The sequence below is a fragment of the Sceloporus occidentalis genome, unplaced genomic scaffold, assembly GCF_023333645.1.
Source record: "Sceloporus occidentalis isolate IW3139 unplaced genomic scaffold, rSceOcc1.0.p SCAF_24, whole genome shotgun sequence".
NCBI lineage: Eukaryota > Metazoa > Chordata > Lepidosauria > Squamata > Phrynosomatidae > Sceloporus > Sceloporus occidentalis.
In genome coordinates this window covers 5,409,331-5,431,499 of record NW_028317004.1, presented here as the reverse complement: position 1 = coordinate 5,431,499, position 22,169 = coordinate 5,409,331, and the positions used below count along the sequence as shown (strand labels likewise).

At 40.0% G+C, this 22,169-nt stretch overlaps 1 protein-coding gene across 1 annotated transcript in view; it reads right to left on the bottom strand.

Annotated features, from left to right (window-relative positions):
* Positions 1 to 22,169, bottom strand: part of LOC149300548 (Fanconi anemia group C protein-like) — a 63,293-nt gene that overhangs the window by 38,699 nt on the left and 2,425 nt on the right. Inside the window, exons 2-3 of the mRNA XM_089485035.1 lie at positions 18,690 to 18,774; positions 9,688 to 9,782 (exon numbers count right to left, since the gene is read on the bottom strand). Coding sequence (XP_089341161.1) covers positions 9,688 to 9,782; positions 18,690 to 18,774 — 180 coding nt within the window. The remainder of the gene's footprint in view (positions 1 to 9,687; positions 9,783 to 18,689; positions 18,775 to 22,169) is intronic.

Genomic DNA, 22,169 nt, shown 5'->3' with positions numbered 1-22,169 from the left:
GCTAACGGTAACAGCATAACTACAGGCACATTATTATATACACAGATATTAATGCTTCTAACAAATCAACATGTACAAAACTTGTTAAAGATGACCTCTCAAAACAAGTGATACAGGTACACTATGGAGAAATACATACCATCCTAGCCATATTTTCATATTGTTGGCGTGGTTGTTTCATCTACCAGGTCTATATAAAGGGAATTTTATTCAGTGACAATTATTGAAAGGTGGCAGCAGAGACATGGAACCAATGATACACACCTTATGTGTTTCAAGCTACACAAAGATCTTAATTGTGTAAGTGATACGGCTGAAATGCCAAAGGGTGACAAGACAGGCATAAGTCCACCCAGTTGAGTTACCTAGCAGTGTGTCAAGTGGAAATCAGCTGGCACAGAAGGTGTCATGTGGTTTTCTTATGTCAAAAGTTATTAAAAGTTGTCTCACTGGTTGAACTATGCATTATGCCATTCACGACCAATGACATACGTCAACAAAAGATGTCCCCAGAAGTACCTGGTACACCATCAGTAATAAAAGTCCCACATTGCCAAGACAGTGGGGATACCAATGTAGCTGCCTATACCAAACCCCCTGCAGCTCTTGTGGAGTGCAACAGTCCAAGGAAGGAAAATCAATGAACTGGCGACAGGGTCATGGACGGCCAGGGCTAATCGATGCACGTGGGAGGGTGAAGGCTGGTCTGTGTGGTCAAATCCAACAGATGATCTACTGTAGCTCAAATTGCTGAAAAAAGTTGATGCTGGATAGAAAGGTGTCCCAACACACAGTTCTTCGCAGTTTGTTGCATATGGGGCCGCGTAGGCCCTTGTCCACCGCCGAAAGCACCTACAATGAATCACATTGGATGTGATCAGTGTGATGCTTTGGGCAATGTTCTGCTGGGAAAACCTGGGTCCTGCCATTCATGTAGATGTCACTTTGACCAAACTATTGTTGAAGACCATTTACACCCTTTGATGGCATTGGCCTCTTTCAGCAGGATAATGCGCCCGGCCACAAAGCAAAAATGATTCAAGAATGTTTGAGGAACACAACAACGAGTTCAGTGTTGACTTGGCCTTCAAATTCCCCAGATCTCAATTCAGTCAAGCGTTGGTGGGATGTGCTGGACAAACAAGTCCGATCCATGGAAGCCTCACGTCGCAAACTAACATGACTTAAAACATCTGCTACTAGTGTCTTGGTGCCAGATATCACAGCACTTATTCAGAAGTCTAGTTGAGTCTAGTGATGTCCATGCTTCTATGGGTCAGGGCTGTTTTGGTGGCAGAAGTGGGATCTACACAATATAAGACAGGTCATCATAATGTTATGGCTGATCGGTGTATGGTGGTTTTCAAATCAAGACAAGTTAGGCTTTCAGGTTTTCATTTATACTAGTACTGGATAATGTATGTATCTGCAGAACTGTGAATAAATGTGTCTAATTTCTAATATTTATCTATCTAGCATTTTCTCAGAAAAAAACAATGTCTCACATTGAATATGTTTGATTTTTTTTTAAAAAGCCTTACTTGTGTGAGTAAACGAAATGAGCAAAAACACGGATTTACATGCACAGAAAGCTGCCAGGGGTGGTGCATTGTAATGCATAGTAAATTAGGGAAGCTGAAACCACAACTTTCCTGCAAACTCTTCCTCCAACCCAAGCACTTCTGAATAAACCACTCTATATGTATGCCAGGTCAATACAGAAGATGGAACTGTTATACCCCAGTCAAGCAATACTTTCAGGCACAAGTACACTGTGCCAAAAGCAGTGCACATAACTAATTATATAGATCTACTACTCTCTTTCGTTGTATACAAAGTGCTACTTATTTTACCACATCAACAATGTTTCAGCCTGACAACATTATCAAGTTTAGACAACATACATTTGTCATCAAGAGATATGAAATGCCCAAAATGAATCAAATAAGGTATTACCATAGTAAATTTATATAATAAAAGTTAGGTGTCTAGTTGACCTAAATATTTCTTTAAGATGAAAAGTTTTATCTGAAACCAATGGAGGAACTGGAAATTACTCTGTCACCAATGAATTTGCAGATCATCCACAACTATGATTGACCTCGAATAGCACCAGCTTGTGACAAAACACCTAAGACCAAGATATAATTCTGATTATGTTAGTTTTATTACCGACAGACTTGTGAAAAGGGCAAACCATATACTGAGCCACAACACGGTGACCGTAAAACACCTGCATAAGAAAGATATTACCATATTCAAGACAAAACAAAAAAGTTTGTATCTTAATACATCCCTTCAAACGAGTGTCATATTAACCTCTCAATATTGCAGAAACAACACAGATTGAAGATCTAATTGCCACATTGAACATAGACAGAATTTATAAGACTTGTGAATGGATGTGCATGGTTTATAAATAATCATTCCTTCACTACTGTTATGTAGTCACGCAGCCTTCATAAAAATGGGTGAGAAGACGGGAAAGAACGTAACAACAACATACCGATTAACTCATACTAGTTGTGCCCCATTGACACACATTATGAATAACATTTTCATCTTCAGGTTAACACATTTTATAATCGTATACACATTTGGGTACCAGTGTATGTATGCAAATGCTCATTGAAACGATAAATGTTTTACATATTAATGAATGAATGATGGCAACAACAAATCAGATTTTATAGCATATTGGTGTAGTTTATAAAATGGAAAAGCATTACCTCTTACCCCCAAATATAATAGACACTTTGTAGAAAAAACCCACTTAATCATAGATTTCCCTCGTTTGCATTGTGCTTTCTGCTGTTTATGTGGAGATAAAGCAACACCACACGCAAAGCATTCCATCTGTTATTGGCTCACACCCTGGGCGCTTCTTACCTCCCACGAACTGTTACTTCAGCGTTAATGGAAAGTTATGGGGGGCTTGGGTAAAAATGTGTTTGAGCTGGTTGGTACCACAATATTTATACAGTGTTGGAATGCTCATGATGGTGCCAGGAATTTCCCCCAATAGATCAACTCCCACTGCTATGGTTTATGAAAATTTCTTTGGTTTACACTGAGGAAATAATAAATATTAACACTTTCCCTCCAGGTGTATCCTACCTAACATAAACACCAATATATTTACGAAAAGTGCTGTATAATTACTTAAAAGTCTGCAAATTAAACAAACAAATGCATACATTTGCTTATCTGGCAGAAGAGGGATTGTGTGCACTCCAGTGACTCAAGTTCTGAAATTCTTCAGTTGTGGCTCCAGCTCTTTATATAATGTCTGATCACAAAAATAACTTTATAGGTTACCTCTTCTAGGATATTTTTGAGAACAAAGAATTAGTGACACACGGAATTGTCGCTATACTATCTTCTGTTACATGTCGCTATACTATCTTCTGTTACAAACACAACGTTATAACATTAAGACTAAATTATAATGTCCTTACACATACCCCTGCTGCACTATTCTTTTTTTTTTTTTTTTAAACATATTTCAAATTACAGGATTTTATTTACATTGCCTGATAAATTATTTTTACTTCGATGTCATCTGGTTTTTCTTCTGCTTTGTAAATACACCTTAACAGCCCATGAATTATTTTTCTTATATTTACATATATTTATTACAATTTTAATTTCAATTGTTTGGTGCTCCTGTCAGGTTTGTCACATATTTCCCCCAAAAAGATCCTGGTGGATGTAACATTCCAATTGTTGTTATTAGACCACCAAAAACTTTAAACTAGAAAAGCACTTTTCAATGACCCTCTGATGCTCTGTATAGAGCAAACATTACATATTCATATGAGTTCAAACAAAGCAGAATTAACCCCTCATGGCCCGGGCTGTTCTTTTTTTCTTCGATTGTACCCTTCGTGACCAGAGCTGTTTTAACATTTATGTGGTGCTCATGTTTAGCTGCAATTTTCTTCTCTCTCATTTAGTGTCTCTCAAGAAGCGCTTTCTTTAGATAATAAATTAATTTAATTAGATAATAAAATATAGTGAAACTTTTTTTTTTAAAACTCTTTTTCTTGTCTCGTCACTCGTCTATAAAAGCTAATGAAAAAACCTGCAAAATAAATCCTATTTATCCTGAGTTTAGAAAAATCCTATGGTTTTTTTTTGCAAATTGTAAGGCAATAAAGTACAAGTAGCATTTTGCCATTTCAAAATCTTATTTTTTTTTTATGTGGTAATCTTGCCTCCATGTCCTATTTGGGACATCTTTGAACCTGGCAAATTCAATTTACCCCATCAAACCATATATTTTTGAAAACAAGACACCCTAGGGTTTTTCAAATAGTGGTACTTTAATTTTTTCCTTGCACTAACTCTACCACCAACCTTTGTCAAAATTCCTGGGTTTTTGTTTTTTTGTATACACATTGCACTTCAAGTATGAGTTTATAGCTTCGGGTACATGTCATGGTCAAACAACATCCCAATATGTGTTCAGCAAAATCCGCTGGGTGCAGTGATGCCACCAATGCATGGGTTTGTCTGGGTTTTTTTAGGGTAAAAGGCCAATTTAGAATGTTACCATCTGGTAGACAGGACATAAGTAGTATATAACATAACAATTTGAATTACAGAAACAACAGGTGAGGAGAGCCCTGCTCAAACAAGCTTCTTTCTCTAGTGCAGTCACAGTGCGCCCTGGGGTTGTTTTTGGTGTTGCTGAATGTCTTGCTATAGAGGCAGTTCAGTGACACCATTTAAGCCCTTTTAAATCACTCGTCTACTGCCATATTACATATGGTGGACTTGATGCCCCAGGGAGGGGCCAACAGACACTGCTATGGTTCTCTTTGTTGCTAAATGCCTCTACATTGAGGCATTACAGCAATACTGTGTAAGCAAAGAAAACTATCTTAGATTGCTTTCTAAATTTATTTAATGCCAGGCACATCATCCATCCTTAACTGGGTTTAATCCATGGTCCCTTTAAATATTCACCGTGTCCCTTTTGCAAATGCATGGGGGATTTTTCAACTGAGCACAACTTCTCGAACATGATACACTTGCCTCCAGTCAGTTTTAGTGCTGGGGGTCCAACACCGGACCCCCATGCTCTTGACTACCAGAGTTGGAGGGTCGCAGCTAAAACATCACTTGTTTTTGTGGTAGAATAGAAAATATAAAACACATTAGCAAAGGTGTGTTTTTCTTCTGTTTATACCTCATTAAGCATTTTTGTCTATACCAATACATAAAAAAGATAAAATTACAAATAAGAAAATAGCACGTTTTGGTTTACTATGCATACATTCAAAGAGTATTTCATATATATATTTTGATGGGGAGAAGAAAGAGGGAAAAAAAAAGATTGCACCCTAAAATTACCAAACTTATTTAAAATATAGTTGATCAGGGAAAAAGTCAAGGTGATCATTAAAAAAAAACAGGTAATCCGGAGAACATCACTAAAATGTAAAACATCCTGTTTTTAATTGGCAGTAAATAATTTCATCTGGTCTGCTAAAGCAAAGAAAGTTTCTACAAAATGCCATACACCATCCAGGGTCAAAATGGACAAACCCCTATGAAAATAAATTACAGCAAAATATAGTCCACAAAATGTGCACGCTCATACAGATACCGTCCTTTATTTGCCAAAACATTGGACTGAATCAGCCCTTCTTTCCCATTCTTCTTTAGTACCATTGATAGTCTATACTGATGTGTGAATGTTGCGTGCTGTTAACTGTTTGCATACTATGTATACTTTTGCTCTACGTAAAGTGCTGCAAGCTTATGATTGCGCTAGGGCTGCAACTAACGATTATTTTCATAATCAATTAGTTGGCCGATTATTTTTTCGATTAATCGGATAAAAAAATGTAAAATTTTAATTTATTTAAAATAATTTAATAAAGTAACGTAGGATGTTAAAAACAAATAGCAGAATAAAAAAACTTTGATAAACATGCATTTCTTGTTTTTATTTCCCAACCTGCCCCCCAGTTATGCACATTTGAGCCCAGGCTTGCCACACTGCCTCCCAGACATGCCACACTGCATCCCAGACATGCCACACTGCATCCCAGACATGCCACACTGCCCTCCCAGACATGCCACACTGCCCTCCCAGACATGCCTTATATACCCCAGTATGCCTTATACTCCCTGATATGTCACTCCATCCTCCCCAGGTATGCCGTATACCCCCCTGATATGCCATAGTGCACTCATAGATTTGCAGACTTAAATTAACCCATTAACTATAACTGCCCCTAAATTAACCCTAAACACCCCATTAACTATAACTGCCCCTAAATTAACCCTAAACACCCCATCAACCACAACTGCCCCTAAATTCATCCTGAAGACCCCAACAACCACAACTGCCCCTAAATTCACCCTAAACCCCCATCAACCACAACTGCCCCTAAATTAATCCTAAACACCCCATCAACCACAACTGTCCCTAATTTAACCCTGAAGACCCCATCAACCACAACTGCCCCTAAATTAACCCTAAACACCCCATTAACTATAACTGCCCCTAAATTAACCCTAAACACCCCATTAACTATAACTGCCCCTAAAGTAACCCCCACCTCCCCTAACTTTCAGCAGCTTTTTATACTCACGGTTAGATGAGTGTCACAGCCATGTGGATGCTACAGGGAAATGGGCGGAGCCAACCAACTGGCCCCACCTCTTTCTCCCTTCCTGTCCCTCCCTGCAGTCACTGCCGATTGGCCCCGCCCCTTTCTTTCTCCGGCAGTGATTGCAGGGAGGGACTTGTAAGTAGGAGCTGCTGCTGTGAGTCACAAACGGATTATAAAACGAGGGGTGTTTTTCAGAGTGTTTGCTCTGAAAAAACCCTCATTTTATAATCGATAAAAATCGATTAGTTGTTGCAACCCTAGATTGCGCTATATAAATCAATTCATAATAACGTGGCTTTGCATACATGGCTATTTTGTGAAGTACTAGGAATGTAAATATGCATCAAGTCTTAACCTTGAAATAAAAAAAAATATTTCTATTAACTATAAATAGAAGGTTTAGAAGACACATATGCTAAAGAAGCCCCAAATACCTCTAACTATAATAAAATATTGCCATTGCAACTTCAACTTTTACTAATATATTCTATATACATGACTATAAGCATTTCTTAATGTTTTTACTTTACACATAAAATGTGCTAGAAAAAACCATGAAGAAAATAAAAGCAGAAAATAACCAAGCAGTGATCCTCTATGTTAATAGTTACATATTTTACCTTAAAATACCAAACTGGCTCACCAAATACGCAGAAGCCCGGGGAGGTCAATCACAAGCATCCAAAATTTGTACAAACACAAAAATCAAAAAGGTCAGTGCATAAAAAAAGTTTAGCATTCAAATAATCAAACTGATGCATCTGAACAGCTTTGGTCAACTTATATAATACAGTTGTCCGTTTACATGATACAAATCATGATACAAACCTGTTTTAATTAGATGTGTAATTCATCCACTTCATGCATGGAAAAAGATAAATAAAATATTGTATGAAAGCAAACAAAGATACCAACTAGGGGGCCGTAGAGCTATCATAGTTGGGGAGAGGAAAACCCAAGTCAAAATTGACAACATATAATATTTTATACTGATACAGAAAGAGAAGAGTGGGATGCCCTTCCAAGCTTACTGGGAAACAGAATCTTAAGAATCTGGCGTTTTATTCAGGAACAAAAATCAGGAAGAATACCAAGTATTATGGACCCAATACTTTCGAAACAGCTTTCTGCATTTTCACCAAATTGCCAAACATGTGAAAGTCTAATGGAATCAAACACCTAACGCTTTTCTTCACAAGCACAGATGTGTGATAAAGCCGGGGACGGAACAACTTTCCGTCACTTATAGTGTTCTTATTCCAGGTCAAAGGTCGTTTTGTGGGTGAGAAGTAAGGAGAAGCACATTAACGGGGCTGTCTAAACTACATCTGGCCAAAGAATAAATAAATAATTTTCAGCATCTACAGCATTCTCAATAGTGTACATACAATATATACTTACTATGCAAATAGAAAATGTTCTATTTACAAGAAACATCTACTCATGCTTCTATGTATTCCACAGAGCAATCCAACAAAACAACTAATCAACTTTTACATGTGGCTGGACTAGCAGATGCTTTTTTACGAGTTTTAATTGTTCACAGTCCTCAGAGGAAGGAAATTGTTAATCACCTGCAGGCCAGAACCAACAAAGCTTAAATTAACCTTCCAAACATTAAATGCTCCCAATATAAGTCCTGGGTGAAAGGGTTAATCTTTTTACAAGGCAATGTGGGTTGAAATATCCCCACTTTGTTTTTCTTCTAACCTGATGAAGGCATTGGTCCCCACCTGTTCCAGTAAGGCAGGCAAAGGATTCCTAATTGTTACGCACCACCAAGAGAGGTATGAAATACGGACATGTCCAAGGAAGCCAAAAAAAAAAAAAAAGATTAATCTCGCAAAGCCTCCCGTCATCATAATGGTTGATCATGATTCTCACAAAACAGTACGTAGGTGGGTTTTCCCATCTCTGGTCTAAGGTCATCTGCACCGTTCCTTAAATTATTGTGACAGATATGAAACCTAAGATGATCATCATATGAAAACTCAATTCACTTTATCAAAAAGAACTTTACTAAAACCTTAGTGTTTATTATATTTTAAGTCCTGTGAAAATGTTCTATTTCTGGTTATAATTAAAGTACAGTTGCCATAAATGAATGAAAGCTGACTGGCGTCAGTTTGCCTGCCAAGGCCTCTTGGGTTCTTTGCCTGAACCGTTGTTGTTGCTTTTGAGAGCTTACCTAATGTTGCATTGCTGTTTTGTTGATCAAAGTCTACACGCACGCCTAGAAAAGTTTATTTTCCCAAGGTCTCGTGTAAAGTCAAAAGGTCATTTGTAGGAGAGGGATTTTATTTTCATTATTTGTATTTATAGATTCATAAAAGCTAAAATCTCAAGAGTGGCGCGAAAACTGAGAAATGTTGCCTAATAAAGACAAACAAAAGGCATCTCTTAATGTTTCACATTGCTGAAGCATGGTTCTTTTTTCACAAACTGTAGCTACCCTACACTTCCCTAGGTTGTTCAGCCCTAAAAGAAGTACTCAGTGAAGGTATTTTCAGTTTCCAACTTTTAACACAGATTTTATATATTCATATTTAGCAGCAGCTAGAATTCATCTCAAAGTGAATCAAAAGCAACTCCTGACAACCACAAAGGCTACTAATTATTTCACTGCTGGACACACCAATTACACTGGGGAAACTGCAAGAAAGCGAACGTTATAGGTAAGGTAAAAATGCATGTGTGTGTAATACCTACTATATCAAACCTGACAAGTGATTACAACTTTTAATAATGATTATGTGCATATAGGTATATATATATATATATATATATATATATATATATATATATATATATATATATATATATATAAATGAACAAACACACAATCACAAAGATGTATGACCAGAGCTATGTTTGTTGTCTAGGGAGCTTCCTTTCTACACCGTATCATAAAACTTTGATATCTATTATGTGAACTTAACTGCAGAATACATATGTAACAAACACTAAAACGGTTGATATACTTGATGTTAAATGAAAGAAGAAAAAAGGAAATGTGAGCTAAGAGCTGCTGACAGAATGAATGTCAAAGATGACCTACCTGAATCCAATCATTGGCTTTCAATTCCACAGCATTGTGTGGTTCTCTGCTATACAAGTAGAACAAGCAAGACATCAATGCCTTCCGAGTGTCCTCTGCAAACAGAAGGGTAGTCAAATTCAATCTGAAGTACTTACATTTCATTCCCCAGTTAAATAGCAAAAGAAAAGTTTTTAAGTAACAAGATAGATCCCTAAAGTGAAAGAATACATATCTATGAATAAACAAATAATCAGCATCCCTTCAAGCAGACAAAGAAAGTAGGTTAAATCCTAGGAATACAAGGTACTTCAACAATCAGGACAAATACTTTAATATGCTTTAGATTTTTTTTTACTGGCTATGTATAGGGCTGCAACAACTAATCGATATAATCGATAATGAAAATCGTTGCCAAGGAATTTCATTATCAATTAGTAGAATCAATTTTTATCAATTATAAAATGAGGGTTTTTTCAGAGCAAACGCTCTGAAAAATACCCCTCATTATATAATCCGTTTCAGTGACTCACAGCAGCAGCTCCTACTTACCAGTCCCTCCCTGTAATCACTATGACAACTGGCCCCGCCCCTTCCTTCTCCAGAACCACATGGCTGTGACACTCATCTCACTAAGTATAAAATTAATATTTGGGCTGCTGAAAGTTAGGGGAGGTGGGGGTTATTTTAGGGGCAATTATGGTTAATGGGGTGTTTAGGGTTAATTTAGGGGCAGTTGTGGTTGATGGGGTCTTTAGGGTTAATTTAATAAAGTTAAATTAAGGTGCAGTTAGAGATAAAGGGGGGCAAACTAAGGGGAATCTAAATCCTGAGGGCAGTGAAGATTAACCCAGTACTTATTTATAAAAGTATTGTGTCAGTGTGCTGTGAAAGGGTCTGTGACTCTATGAGGGGACTATGAGATATCTTGGGGGTATAAGACATATGTGGGGAAGGCAGTGTGGCATGTCTGGGGAGGACGGAGTGGTGTATCAGGGGGTATAAGGTACATCTGGGGAAGACGGAGTGGCCTATCTGGGGGTAGAGTGGAGTGGCATATGTGGGGAGGCTTGTCTGGGGGTATGTGGCATATCTGGGAGGCAGTGTCAAAATAGATTAGTACAGAGTATCCATATCTCCAAGGCCCCAATGAAGTAACTCCCTTCTCTGTCTCTTAATATCCTGATCCAGCATAATCTAATGCATTTTAGCCTGGTGTATTCACACAACACAGTGATTTGCCCTTGATGGGCACCCTAGTAGTTACCTAGTAGCGCTGGAGCATTACAAACTCGGAAGAACGCTGCTATACCAGTTATATCCAGAGTAATACAATCTTGGATGATGATGATAATAATAATAATAGCCTAGTTATACACATGAAATCGAAAAGAAATCGAAGAGTCTCTTCTACACACGGAGCTCATATGGCACCAGGTAAGAAACCTGCTGTGTGTGCGTGTGTGCATGTGACTGTGTGTGTAATGAGTGGTAATAAAGGAGTTGATTCTCCGAAATCGCTCGTGTTTAGTAACGACTTTGTTGTAATCCTAAGTGCTCCAGATATAACACCAGTAGTTTAATACAACCTTGCTTTATTGCTGAACATTACTGAATAATCAGGATATTAATGCTGACACAAATATATGAGTATCATACCATGCTGCATCACTGCTTAACACTCCCTAGCTTACAAAATGGCCACTGTGCTCTCTGACCTGTGAGGCATTACAGAGGCGGAGCCACTAGTTAAAGTGAGAGGGACAGTGAGATGCAGTATCCTACATTCCAGGCATAACACCTCCTTTCCAACAAAAAAAAAAAAAAAACAACAAACAAAATAAACATATGTCCCAATAACAAAAACAATAAAAATCCATCTGAACATAGTTAATACACAGGAACAGTGTCACTGGTGTCAGAAGGCTAGTCTTCTGAAGGAAGGTGAGGGGGCGAAGAGCCTTCAGGATTTTTCCGTGTCCTACGGAAGGACCGACTGAAGTCACGTATTCGTTCTTGAAGTTGTAAGCGGTCAGGAGGGTGGCGGTGGCGTTGGGGACGGCCCCCATCCGTCAGGGTGTCAGGACAGGAAGAAGGGGTATGTGGTGGGTTCAAGCTGGTAACCTCAGAACCAGAATCACAGGCCACCCCAGAAGGTGAATTCAAGTTTTCAGAGTCAACCCAAACGCCATTCCAGATGTCCTCCGTCTCATTGGATTTGAAATCGGGAAGTTTGGGGTTCAAGTGTTCGGGTGACCGGGAACGGGACCTTAATTGGTCTACATGTCGTCTGGTAACAGAACCATCTTCTAGACGGACTGTGTACATCTTGGGTCCCAAAGATTCCACAATAGTGGCGGGAAGCCACCGAGTATTGGAAGATCCATACGATCGTGTCCAGACTGCTTGGTGGACTTCAAAAATGGGAGACTCTTTGGACGTGACCATTTTCTCCTGGGAGTGCAATACATGGTCATGGACAGTCTTAGGATGAAGCATGTCAAAAGCAGTCCATGGCCGTCGGCCTAAAAGCAACTCAGCTGGCGTCGTACCAGTAGTAGCATGTGGTGTTGTTCTGTAAGCGAAAAGAAAAGAGTCCAACTTCTGAGGAGATAGGGACCTTTGGCTAGTTGAAGCCACTGTGGCCTTGAAGTAATTCTTGAAAGTCTGTACAAACCGTTCCGCTTGGCCATTGGTCGCTGGGTAATAAGGCGCGGTTAACTTGTGCTTGATGTTATGAACAGTAACAAAACTCTTAAATTCATGGCTTGTGAATTGGGCCCCATTATCTGTGACAATCTCTCTAGGGTATCCAAACGTGGCAAAGAGATGCAATAATATGACAATCGTAGCTTTTGTAGTTGGCTGGGTTATCGGAAACACCTCGGGCCATTTCGAGTGGGCGTCAATTATAACCAAAAAGGTTTGCCCTTTTATTGGACCTGCAAAATCCAGATGAAGGCGAAACCAAGGAACCGTGGGCCAAGTCCAGGGCTGAATACATCCTCGTGGTGGGTCTCTGGCAGTTTGTGCACATCCTCTACAAGCATTGACATAGGATGTGATATCTGCATCTATGCAAGGCCACCACACATACCCTCGTGCTTTCTGTTTCATCCTTGTGGTACCAGGATGACCAGCATGTAGCAAGTCCAAGATATGTCTCTGCAGGGTTTTTGGAATGATCACTCGTTCTCCCCATAAGACACAATTGTCATTCACAGTCAATTCCATCCGCCTCCGGTAGTAAGGTTCATAATCCTCTGGTATAGTCACTGGCCAGCCTGTTTGTGCAAAGGAAAGCACTGTTTTCAGAACAGTATCCTTCATCGTATGGGCTGCTATCTCTCCAGAAGTCAGGAGGTGTGTGGTGGTGTACCCACAAACCTTGACAGATGGAGCAGAGTTTGGAAGCATTTCCGTCAGCCGGGACATTGCATCTGCATTGGAATTTGCATCATGGCTTCGATACTGTATACGGTAGCTATATGCGCCCAAGAATAGGGCATAGCGTTGCAGACGTGCTGCAGTTGTCTGGGAGATTCCTTTGTCCGGGCTAAAGATTTGAAGCAGAGGTTTATGATCCGTTAATATGGTGAACTCTCTGCCATAGAGGTAAAGGTGAAACTTTCGAATTGCCCATATCAACGCAAGTGCTTCTTTATCAATTTGGGCATAGTTGCTTTCTGTCTTTGTCAAGGATCTCGAGGCGAATGCCACTGGTTTCTCAGAACCATCTGGTAGGAGGTGGGAAAGTACCGCACCCAGACCATAAGGCGAGGCGTCGCAAGCCAAAGTGAGAGGCTTGTGGAGGTCGTAGTGTGCAAGCATACGTGAGGCCAATAGTTTATGTTTGGAGAACTCAAAAGCCTGTTGACATTCTGCTGACCACTCCCATCTGGAGCGTTTCTCTAGAAGTTTATGTAGTGGGAACAAGGTGTGAGCCAGGTCTGGAAGAAACTTATTATAGTAGTTGAGTAGGCCAAGGTATGATCTTAGTTGTTGGACATTTGATGCGGCTGGCGCTTTGACTAGAGCGTCGACCTTGGCTTCAGTGGTGTGTATACCTTCAGCATCTACTAGGTGGCCACAAAACTCCAACTTGGGCACCATAAATTTGCATTTTGCTAAGTTCACCTTAAGACCATGGTCCTGAAGTCTTTGTAAAACACGCTCTACATTCTGCTTGTGTTCTTGGTCCGTACGGCCAGTGATGAGCATGTCATCTAAGAGACACTGTGTGAAAGGAATATCTGCTAAGATTGTATCCATCTTCCTCTGCCAGATGGCTGGTGCAGGTGCTATGCCAAACACCATACGATTGTATTCGTACAAGCCTTTGTGCGTGTTAATGGTGAGGTATTTCCGGGAAGAGGGGTGGACCTCAAATTGTAGGTAGGCTTGTCGGAGATCAATCTTTGTGAACTTCTGTCCCCCAGCAAGTGAGGCAAAGATGTCATCTACTCTGGGTAGAGGATACTGGTCTATATCCAGTTGAGAATTCAGTACCATGCGAAAATCCCCGCAGATGCGCAAGTCCCCATTTGATTTCTTTACTGGCACAATAGGTGATGCCCATTCACTGTGTTCTACTTTGGAAATGACGCCCTGTTCTTCTAGCCGGATGAGTTCAGCTTCCACTCCTGCTCGAAGGGCAAATGGTACTGTCCGGGCCTTGAAGAATCTAGGATGGGCATCTGGTTTCAGCTTGAGCTTTACACAGTCATTTAATTTTTAAAAACCTCAGGAAAACGCTTTTTCAAGGATTCCACCCATCCATCATTCTGTGTTGATGGAACTGTAAGGGTGTTGCAAGGGTTCTTGATGATGTCTGGCATTCCCAGATGAGCAATCCAGTCTCTACCGAAGAGGGGTGGTCCTCCATGCTTCAGAATATATAATGGTAGTCTTTTTGTCTGACCCTTGTATGATACCTGTACCTTTGCACATCCAAGTGGGTGGAGTACTTGCATGGAATATGTCTGCAGCTTGATTGGGGTTGGGTGGATAGTTGCCTGAATATGTAGTTGTCTCCAGTGTCTTTGTGTGATGACTGAAACCGCAGCTCCTGTATCAACATCCATTTTTAGTGCCTTTCCTTCAATGGTTACTTCTACTGTCATTGCAGGGTTTGACGAGTGTAGGCGATGTATAGTTAATCTGTGTAATGGTTCATCATTGTCTGATTCAGATGAAGAGGTAGGTTTCTCAACTCTGTACGTGTTCTTCTTGGTGTACCGCTGTTGTTTTTCCCTTATGTTCCTACTACGGCAGACGCGTCTGAGGTGGCCCATTTTTCCGCAATGGTGACAAGGTTGGTCCTTAAATCGACAGGTTTTGGAGTCATGGTCTGTATTGCCACACCGGTAGCAGGCTGATTTGGTTTGGGGTGGAGATCTGTATTTCCAGTTGGATGCAGTAGAAGTGACTGCTGCTCTGAAAACCTCCTCTTTCACTCCTTCTTTGTGAACCTGATGGTTTAATGCCTCAGTATCCCTGACAGCCATTTCCATGACTGATGCAATCTCAATCGCCCGTGTAAGGGTGAGTCCTTGTTCAGTCAGAAGTTTCTTTTGAATGGTTTCACTATTCAGTCCCAGGACAAACTTGTCCCTAAGAGCTATGGGTAGGTACTCCCCAAATGAACAGGTGGAGGCCAGTTTGCGAATGGCTACCACATAGGCCTTAATATCTTCCCCGGATTGCTGCTGCCGCTGATAAAAGCGAAATCTTTCTGCAATTTCCAGAGGTTTTGGCTGGAAATGATCCTCTAGTAGTTTTAGTAATTCCACTAGTGTTTTGCTTGCTGGTTTCTCAGGAAACAGAAGGTCTCTTACAGTGTCATATGTTTTAACTCCCACCACTGTCAGGAATACAGCTACCTGCCTTTCAGGTGGTATGGTGTTTGCACTGAAGTAATGTTCTAATCTTTCAGTCCAGGAACTCCAGGAGGTCTGCTCTCCATCAAACTCACATAATGTGCCTATCAGTGCCATGATCTTACTGGACAGTCTGTGGATGGCAGTGTGTAATGATTACAATACCTCTTGTTATTTTCTAGTTCAGGCTGAGTAGGGTCTTTGTAAATCCCATCCTCGTAGCCACTGTTGTAATCCTAAGTGCTCCAGATATAACACCAGTAGTTTAATACAACCTTGCTTTATTGCTGAACATTACTGAATAATCAGGATATTAATGCTGACACAAATATATGAGTATCATACCATGCTGCATCACTGCTTAACACTCCCTAGCTTACAAAATGGCCACTGTGCTCTCTGACCTGTGAGGCATTACAGAGGCGGAGCCACTAGTTAAAGTGAGAGGGACAGTGAGATGCAGTATCCTACATTCCAGGCATAACAGACTTATGTACTGTATATTATATTATTAAATCTGAAACGGTTCCCAAGGCTTCCTAATAATTTCTAAAACTATAAAATGGATTTACTGTGCATTTGTGCATATATATATGTAATTCAGTGTGATATATACACCGGTATATATATACATATATAAAACATCTGTGTGTGATCTCATCCGCTCCCTGAATGGCAGAAATACAATGTGGTCACCCTAGTGAAATAGCCCTTTAATAAAAGCAGTTTAAGGTCTGGCAAAGGCAAGCTAATACTAAGTACACATATAACAGAAGAGAATCTCTTAGAGGCAACCCATAAACAGCCCATCAGGATGATATGCGGCATTTATTGAGAGCTGAAGTTTTGTCAGGAAAATCATTAACATGAATTTTGCACTTAAACACCTCATACCCTTTTCTTTAACTCATTTCCAAAGGGCAGGGGTATCAGGCTACTTTACGTAACGAAGCAGCAGCAGCAGCATTACAGTAGGTGAGCATTACTTCTAAAATGCTTGCTGGCTCCCAAGAAGTGTCTCATAGAGACTTTACCATAAAGGGATACTCCAGCCATCACTGGCACTTCAATACATATGACAGCTGATGGTCTCTTTAAGTTTACATGATGTCCCCCTTGCAAATGCACTGTGGGATTCTGCCCCTTTCCCAACCCCCCCCGTGGCATACTTACTGCCAGTCAGCGCCAGTGTTGGCTCAATCCCCTGTGTGCACAGCCAAGCAGTGGCATCAAACGCTACACAATGGCAGACAAATTGCTATATTGTGACATGTTCAAGTAATGTATATTAAAGTACTAAAAAAAAGTACTTAAATATGCATTTTGTTTAAAAGGCTCACTGGGACACATGTCAATATAATTCTACTTATATGGAAATATAGATTAAAATACCGTATTTGCTCGATTATAAGATGACCCCCCAAATCTGAATATTAATTTAGGAAAAAAAGAAAAAGCCTGAATATAAGACGACCCTATAGGAAAAAAGTTTTACCAGTAAATGTTAATTCATCTAAACTATTTTTTTTTTTTATAAAAGCTATGATTGAGAAAAATATTTTGGTTTTATTTCCTTCTATTTTCCAACCTGCCCCCCAGTTATGCACATCTGGATATATATATATACCCCCTATATGCCACTGTGCCCCATGATATGCCTTTTGACCCCCTATGTGCCACTCTGCCTCCAGAAACGCCTTATGCCCCTATATGGCACTCTGGCATTTAGAGGGTTAAAAGGCATATTATGGGGAGGTTTAAGGCATTCAGGAGGCAGAGTGGCGTATAGAGGGTTAAAAAGGCATTTCTGGGGGCATAGTGGCATTAAGGGGGTTAAAAGGCATTTCACAGAGTACTCTGCCTCCAGAAATGCCTTATGCCCCCCCCTTTAACACTCCCCCGCCCCTCCAACTTACCGGTGCTTCTGACTTCCCTGTCATATAGCCGGGGCAGCGTGTAGATCCCACGCACTTACGCTGGGGGGTGGGGGTGTCATCTACACGGTGCCCCAGCTACACACCGGGGACTCAGAAGTACCGGTAAGTGGGGCGGGGAGGATCCAGGTCCCCTGCAGCTGCGGGGGATCTGGATCTTAGTCGCCTCATAGCCAGACCTATTTGAGGTCTGATTATAAGACGAGCATTTGCTCTGAAAAAACCTTGTCTTATAATCGAGCAAATACGGTAATTAAAATTGTCATCTTTATTCAGTGTCCTTTCTTTTTATCCCGATACAGTGCGGTAGACCAACGCTCTCGTTATAATAAGAAAATACAGATTTTCTAGGCTACATCAGCTATGACAAGGCCTGCTGGTTAACCCTGATGAAATCACATATTCCATGACTTTAAAACTGATATAATGCAGCCTTTTCCAATAAATGTCCAGACTGTTCTGCCCTCCTGCCGGCAACATCTTTTGCAGATCAATTGCATTTGGAGCCATTGTTTTCCCGTTTTCATTTTTAATAAATGTTTTTTTACGATGCTTCCAATACCTCTGTTTCAGAAACGTTCAAAAGGTCGCTTATGGTCAAAACCACGTGAATATTCAGGACTGCTTTGTTTTAATATCACATTTTCTAGCGTGTTTTCTTTTAGCCAAAAGGATGCCCAACTAGTAAGTGCAATATGAATGTGTGTGCAGGAAACTTTGCAATCACAGCCTATTCTTTAAGAGCAGCTATTTAAGTAATACGATTTCCTGTTCCACGATGAGAAAATAACCCGACCGCTACACCACACAAGAAAAAAAAATGTTTAACTTTGCCTGCTCCGCACACATAATGCATATTCAGCATAAAAAAGGTTGGGTACACATTACACTTGGTGGGTTTCTGAGCATTCTGAAAATGTAAACTGGGGAAAAAAACACACATTTCTATAAAAATAATTTTTGAAAGAAATGAGTTCTAGAATAGTGCTATTACCACACCAGGAAAGCGGATCTTGACCGACGCAGTGTAAAAATAAAAGGGTTGAAGAGGTGACCCGGAAATGAGCCACCAGTCTTCCAAAAGAAAAGAAATAGAGACGGATCAGACAAATTAAGACAAGGGCAGAAGAGCAACAACTGTCAGTTGCATTTTAGCAAACTTTTTGTTCATAGGCCTAAGTACTTGCTAGGAAGAGCAGGTCTTACTCACCATGACCTGCAATGAAGGAATTCCAGCACAGCCTCCCCAGAAGCTGACCTATTGTGGGGAACCTTTCAATCGCCGCATTTGGACTCTGTAAGCAAAGCATGAGATGTTAAATTGTTACTTAAAAATTTAATAAAAGACAACTGAATATAACCTTTACAACCTGGTATTAGGTTACCCAGGTCTGGAAGAGGTTCTTGAGGTCAAGGCTTAAACGATTATTGCTCTTTTCAAGCACTCAATGAAAGCAACGCTTTCGGGGAGGCCTGTAACCTTATGCCGCTGCAGGTTTAACATGCACGTGCGTCCTCAGGGTAACATTTAACTAGGTCACAAACATTTATTGTCCACTATACCACATATTTAGGAGAACTTGTTTCTTGACTTCGAGCAGACTATATTCACTCTGGTATTGACACACTGCAGGGAGAAGTTTGCAATATACAGAACTTTGGTTCAACAACCACAAGGGAGACTCGACAGCACTTTTATAACCCGTTCCTGAAGATTTTTTTCTCCACATCCAACACTATACTTCTTATCTGGTGATTTGGATGGTAGATCTAGGAGCTAGAAATGTTCTTGAGATAAACAATCTGTCCAATTCCTAAAACTTGTTCTAGAATTGAGGTGTCGTTTGTGTAGCTGCTCCCTCAAATAAAATTAAAATAAGTAATGGTCAATGAAAGGAACACTGTCCGCCCAATCACTTAGAACGCATGAATTCCCAACCTGGGTACCACAGCAACTGAGTTGTCTCCTAGGTGTATAGGTTGTAAGCAAAATAAAGAATGACCAATTAAGAGGATTTTGAGATGCAATTCTTGGTTTACACTTTTACTGTGACGTGCATATATAAGTATATATATATATATGTATATATATATATATATATATATATATATATATATACACACACACACCGTATTGGCTCGAATATAGGTGCACCCTAAACGTTTGGTGCTATTGTAAGGAAAAATTACACATTAGTGGAGTGGTAAAACAGTAAGACATGTAGTTTAACATTTAATATCTATTATGCAGATATTTGGAAAACCAAAATCTTACTTTTAGATATGCCCCTCTGCCCCCCCAGATATGTTTTATGCCCCCTAGAAATGCCACGCAGCTCTATAGATATGCCACCAGCCCCCCAAACATACCAATGCACCCCCAGACTCCCTGGTGTCGCACGATGAGCGCAGACAACCTCCGCTGCCGGCACTTTCCCCGGGGCTTCTATGGTGGAGCACAGGAAGGTTATGTCACGCAGGTGCTCCACCATAGAAGCCCCGGCGGAAGTGCCAGCAGCGGAGGTTTTCTATGCACATCGCGCAGATGTCCACGGCTGCCAAAGGATCCAGGTACCCTGCAGCGCTGGAGGGCTAAATGAAAAAGGAAAAAAAAAACACCCAGAACTACATGCCCTGGGTGTCAGGCGATAAGAATTGCGCATCCCTGCGCTAAACCCCGAATATAGGCTGCACCCCAACTTTAAAGACTTAAAGTGGGGGGGAAAGTGCGGCCTATAATCGGGCTGATATGGTATATGCATAAATGTATGTATGTGAAGAAGTCATAGATTACAACAAACTTCATTTATAGCGATTAAATAACAGATTCTGATTTCTAGGTACCATGGCTACCAGTATCTTGGATTATTTCCTGTAAATTTCTAAAAAAGCCTATACTATGACAAATAATGTTTGTAGGTCAAAGGGAGAGTGGTATTTATTATTAAAAAGCATTTAATGGGAACATGTACCCCTATCACTACCAAATATTTTTTTTCTGTGGTATTGGTGTCACTCTGTTAACATTTAACCCACACAGAAATTACATTACAATATGCCTACATGGTTGAAATCTTGGGAAATGTATAACTGATCTTTCCCTTTTTTTAGTAAAAATTTTTTTTTTTAATTATATAAATAATTATAATAAAACAAAGAACCATATTGTATATCAGTCTCCTCCGTAGTATTAAGCAGACACAGAAACATGGCAGCCACTGGCATTAGCAGTGTCCTGCACAAAATATATATTTGTGGGCACCATCCCTTCCAAAAAATATACTACTCACCAGACAGACAGAAACTAATGAATGCCAATCCAGAAAAGTGGATTTTTTTTTCTTGACTATTTTCATTCTTATTTTTTCCAAGTCTACATATGCCACACCAATTATTTCATATATGCACCCCAATATATATATATGGCGTTATCCCTGGGATACCAGATCCATCTAATAAAAGCAAAGCAATGCACTTTTCCAAAAGACCTACAGTTCAAACTGGCAATGCACGTATACAAAGTTTGATAAAGTACTACATAATAAGTATACTAGTGTCCACCGCAGGACTAATTGAAAAACAACGTTATTAGGTGTGTGGGGTGGTGGAGATTGCGAAAGGCTATAAAAATATAATAGACCTCCTATGAAACCCCTCCATGTTTAAGTTCTTGAAACTCAGGAGGCACATGTTAGCCGCTCTCTTCCCGCTCATAATATTTATAGCTCTGCATATAAGCTTTTTAAGTGGGTGCTGAACAAGGATAATGTACATGTATAAAAAAAGTTAACCATCTGTTGCTGTAATAAACCTAACATCCCGGTTTTACACACAGGACTTGCTCTAGACTTTCTGGGGCCACTCATAGAGACAATCCATTTATAGCCAGCATAATAACGGTACCAAACCAACACAGAACTGAAAACGGCATTTGCTTGCTCATTACGTACACCCATAAATTATTGTTATTGCCCCTGCTGCGGCAGTTAATGCTAGCGAGCCAGATATGTCATTGTTTACAAATGCTATTAACAAAGCACATTCATCTCAGAATTATACGGACCTTCTGTCTGCCATCCACTTTATTCTTATAGAAGATAATAACTTTCAGACTAACTAGATTGGCAAAGACAATAAGATTATTGGTATTTGGAGTTAAAAACACGGTCTGAATTTAAGAGACTGAGATATTGTATGGTGGGACCCTATTCCAATCTTTACATTTTAATCGTTCGAAATCCATCCTGTTTTCTATTTCTTATACAACAAAGTGAAAACCATGACATTTCCTATAAGATTAAATGCATGCTTATAGATACAACTACTTAAAAGTGGAAATTGTCACAGCTTTAAGGGCATGACTAAATTAATTTATTAAAACTACCTAGAGTGTGTGCTTTTCGCTTATCAATGTACCTATTTTAGGGCTGAATTTGGCTAGCAGCAAAACAGCGGCAGAACCATGTGCCTTCTGCAGGGGCGTAAGTAGAAGCCTCAGGGCCCGGTGCGAGAATCTGTTAAGGGCCCCCCCAACCCCCCAAAAAACATGATTCATACACATTACATATTGAATCATATATGTCATATTGAATCATATCTGTCAACCCACTCTGACATATAGGGGGTTAAAAGGCATTTCTAGAGGCAGAGTGACATATAGGGGGTTAAAAGGCATTTCTAGAGGCAGAGT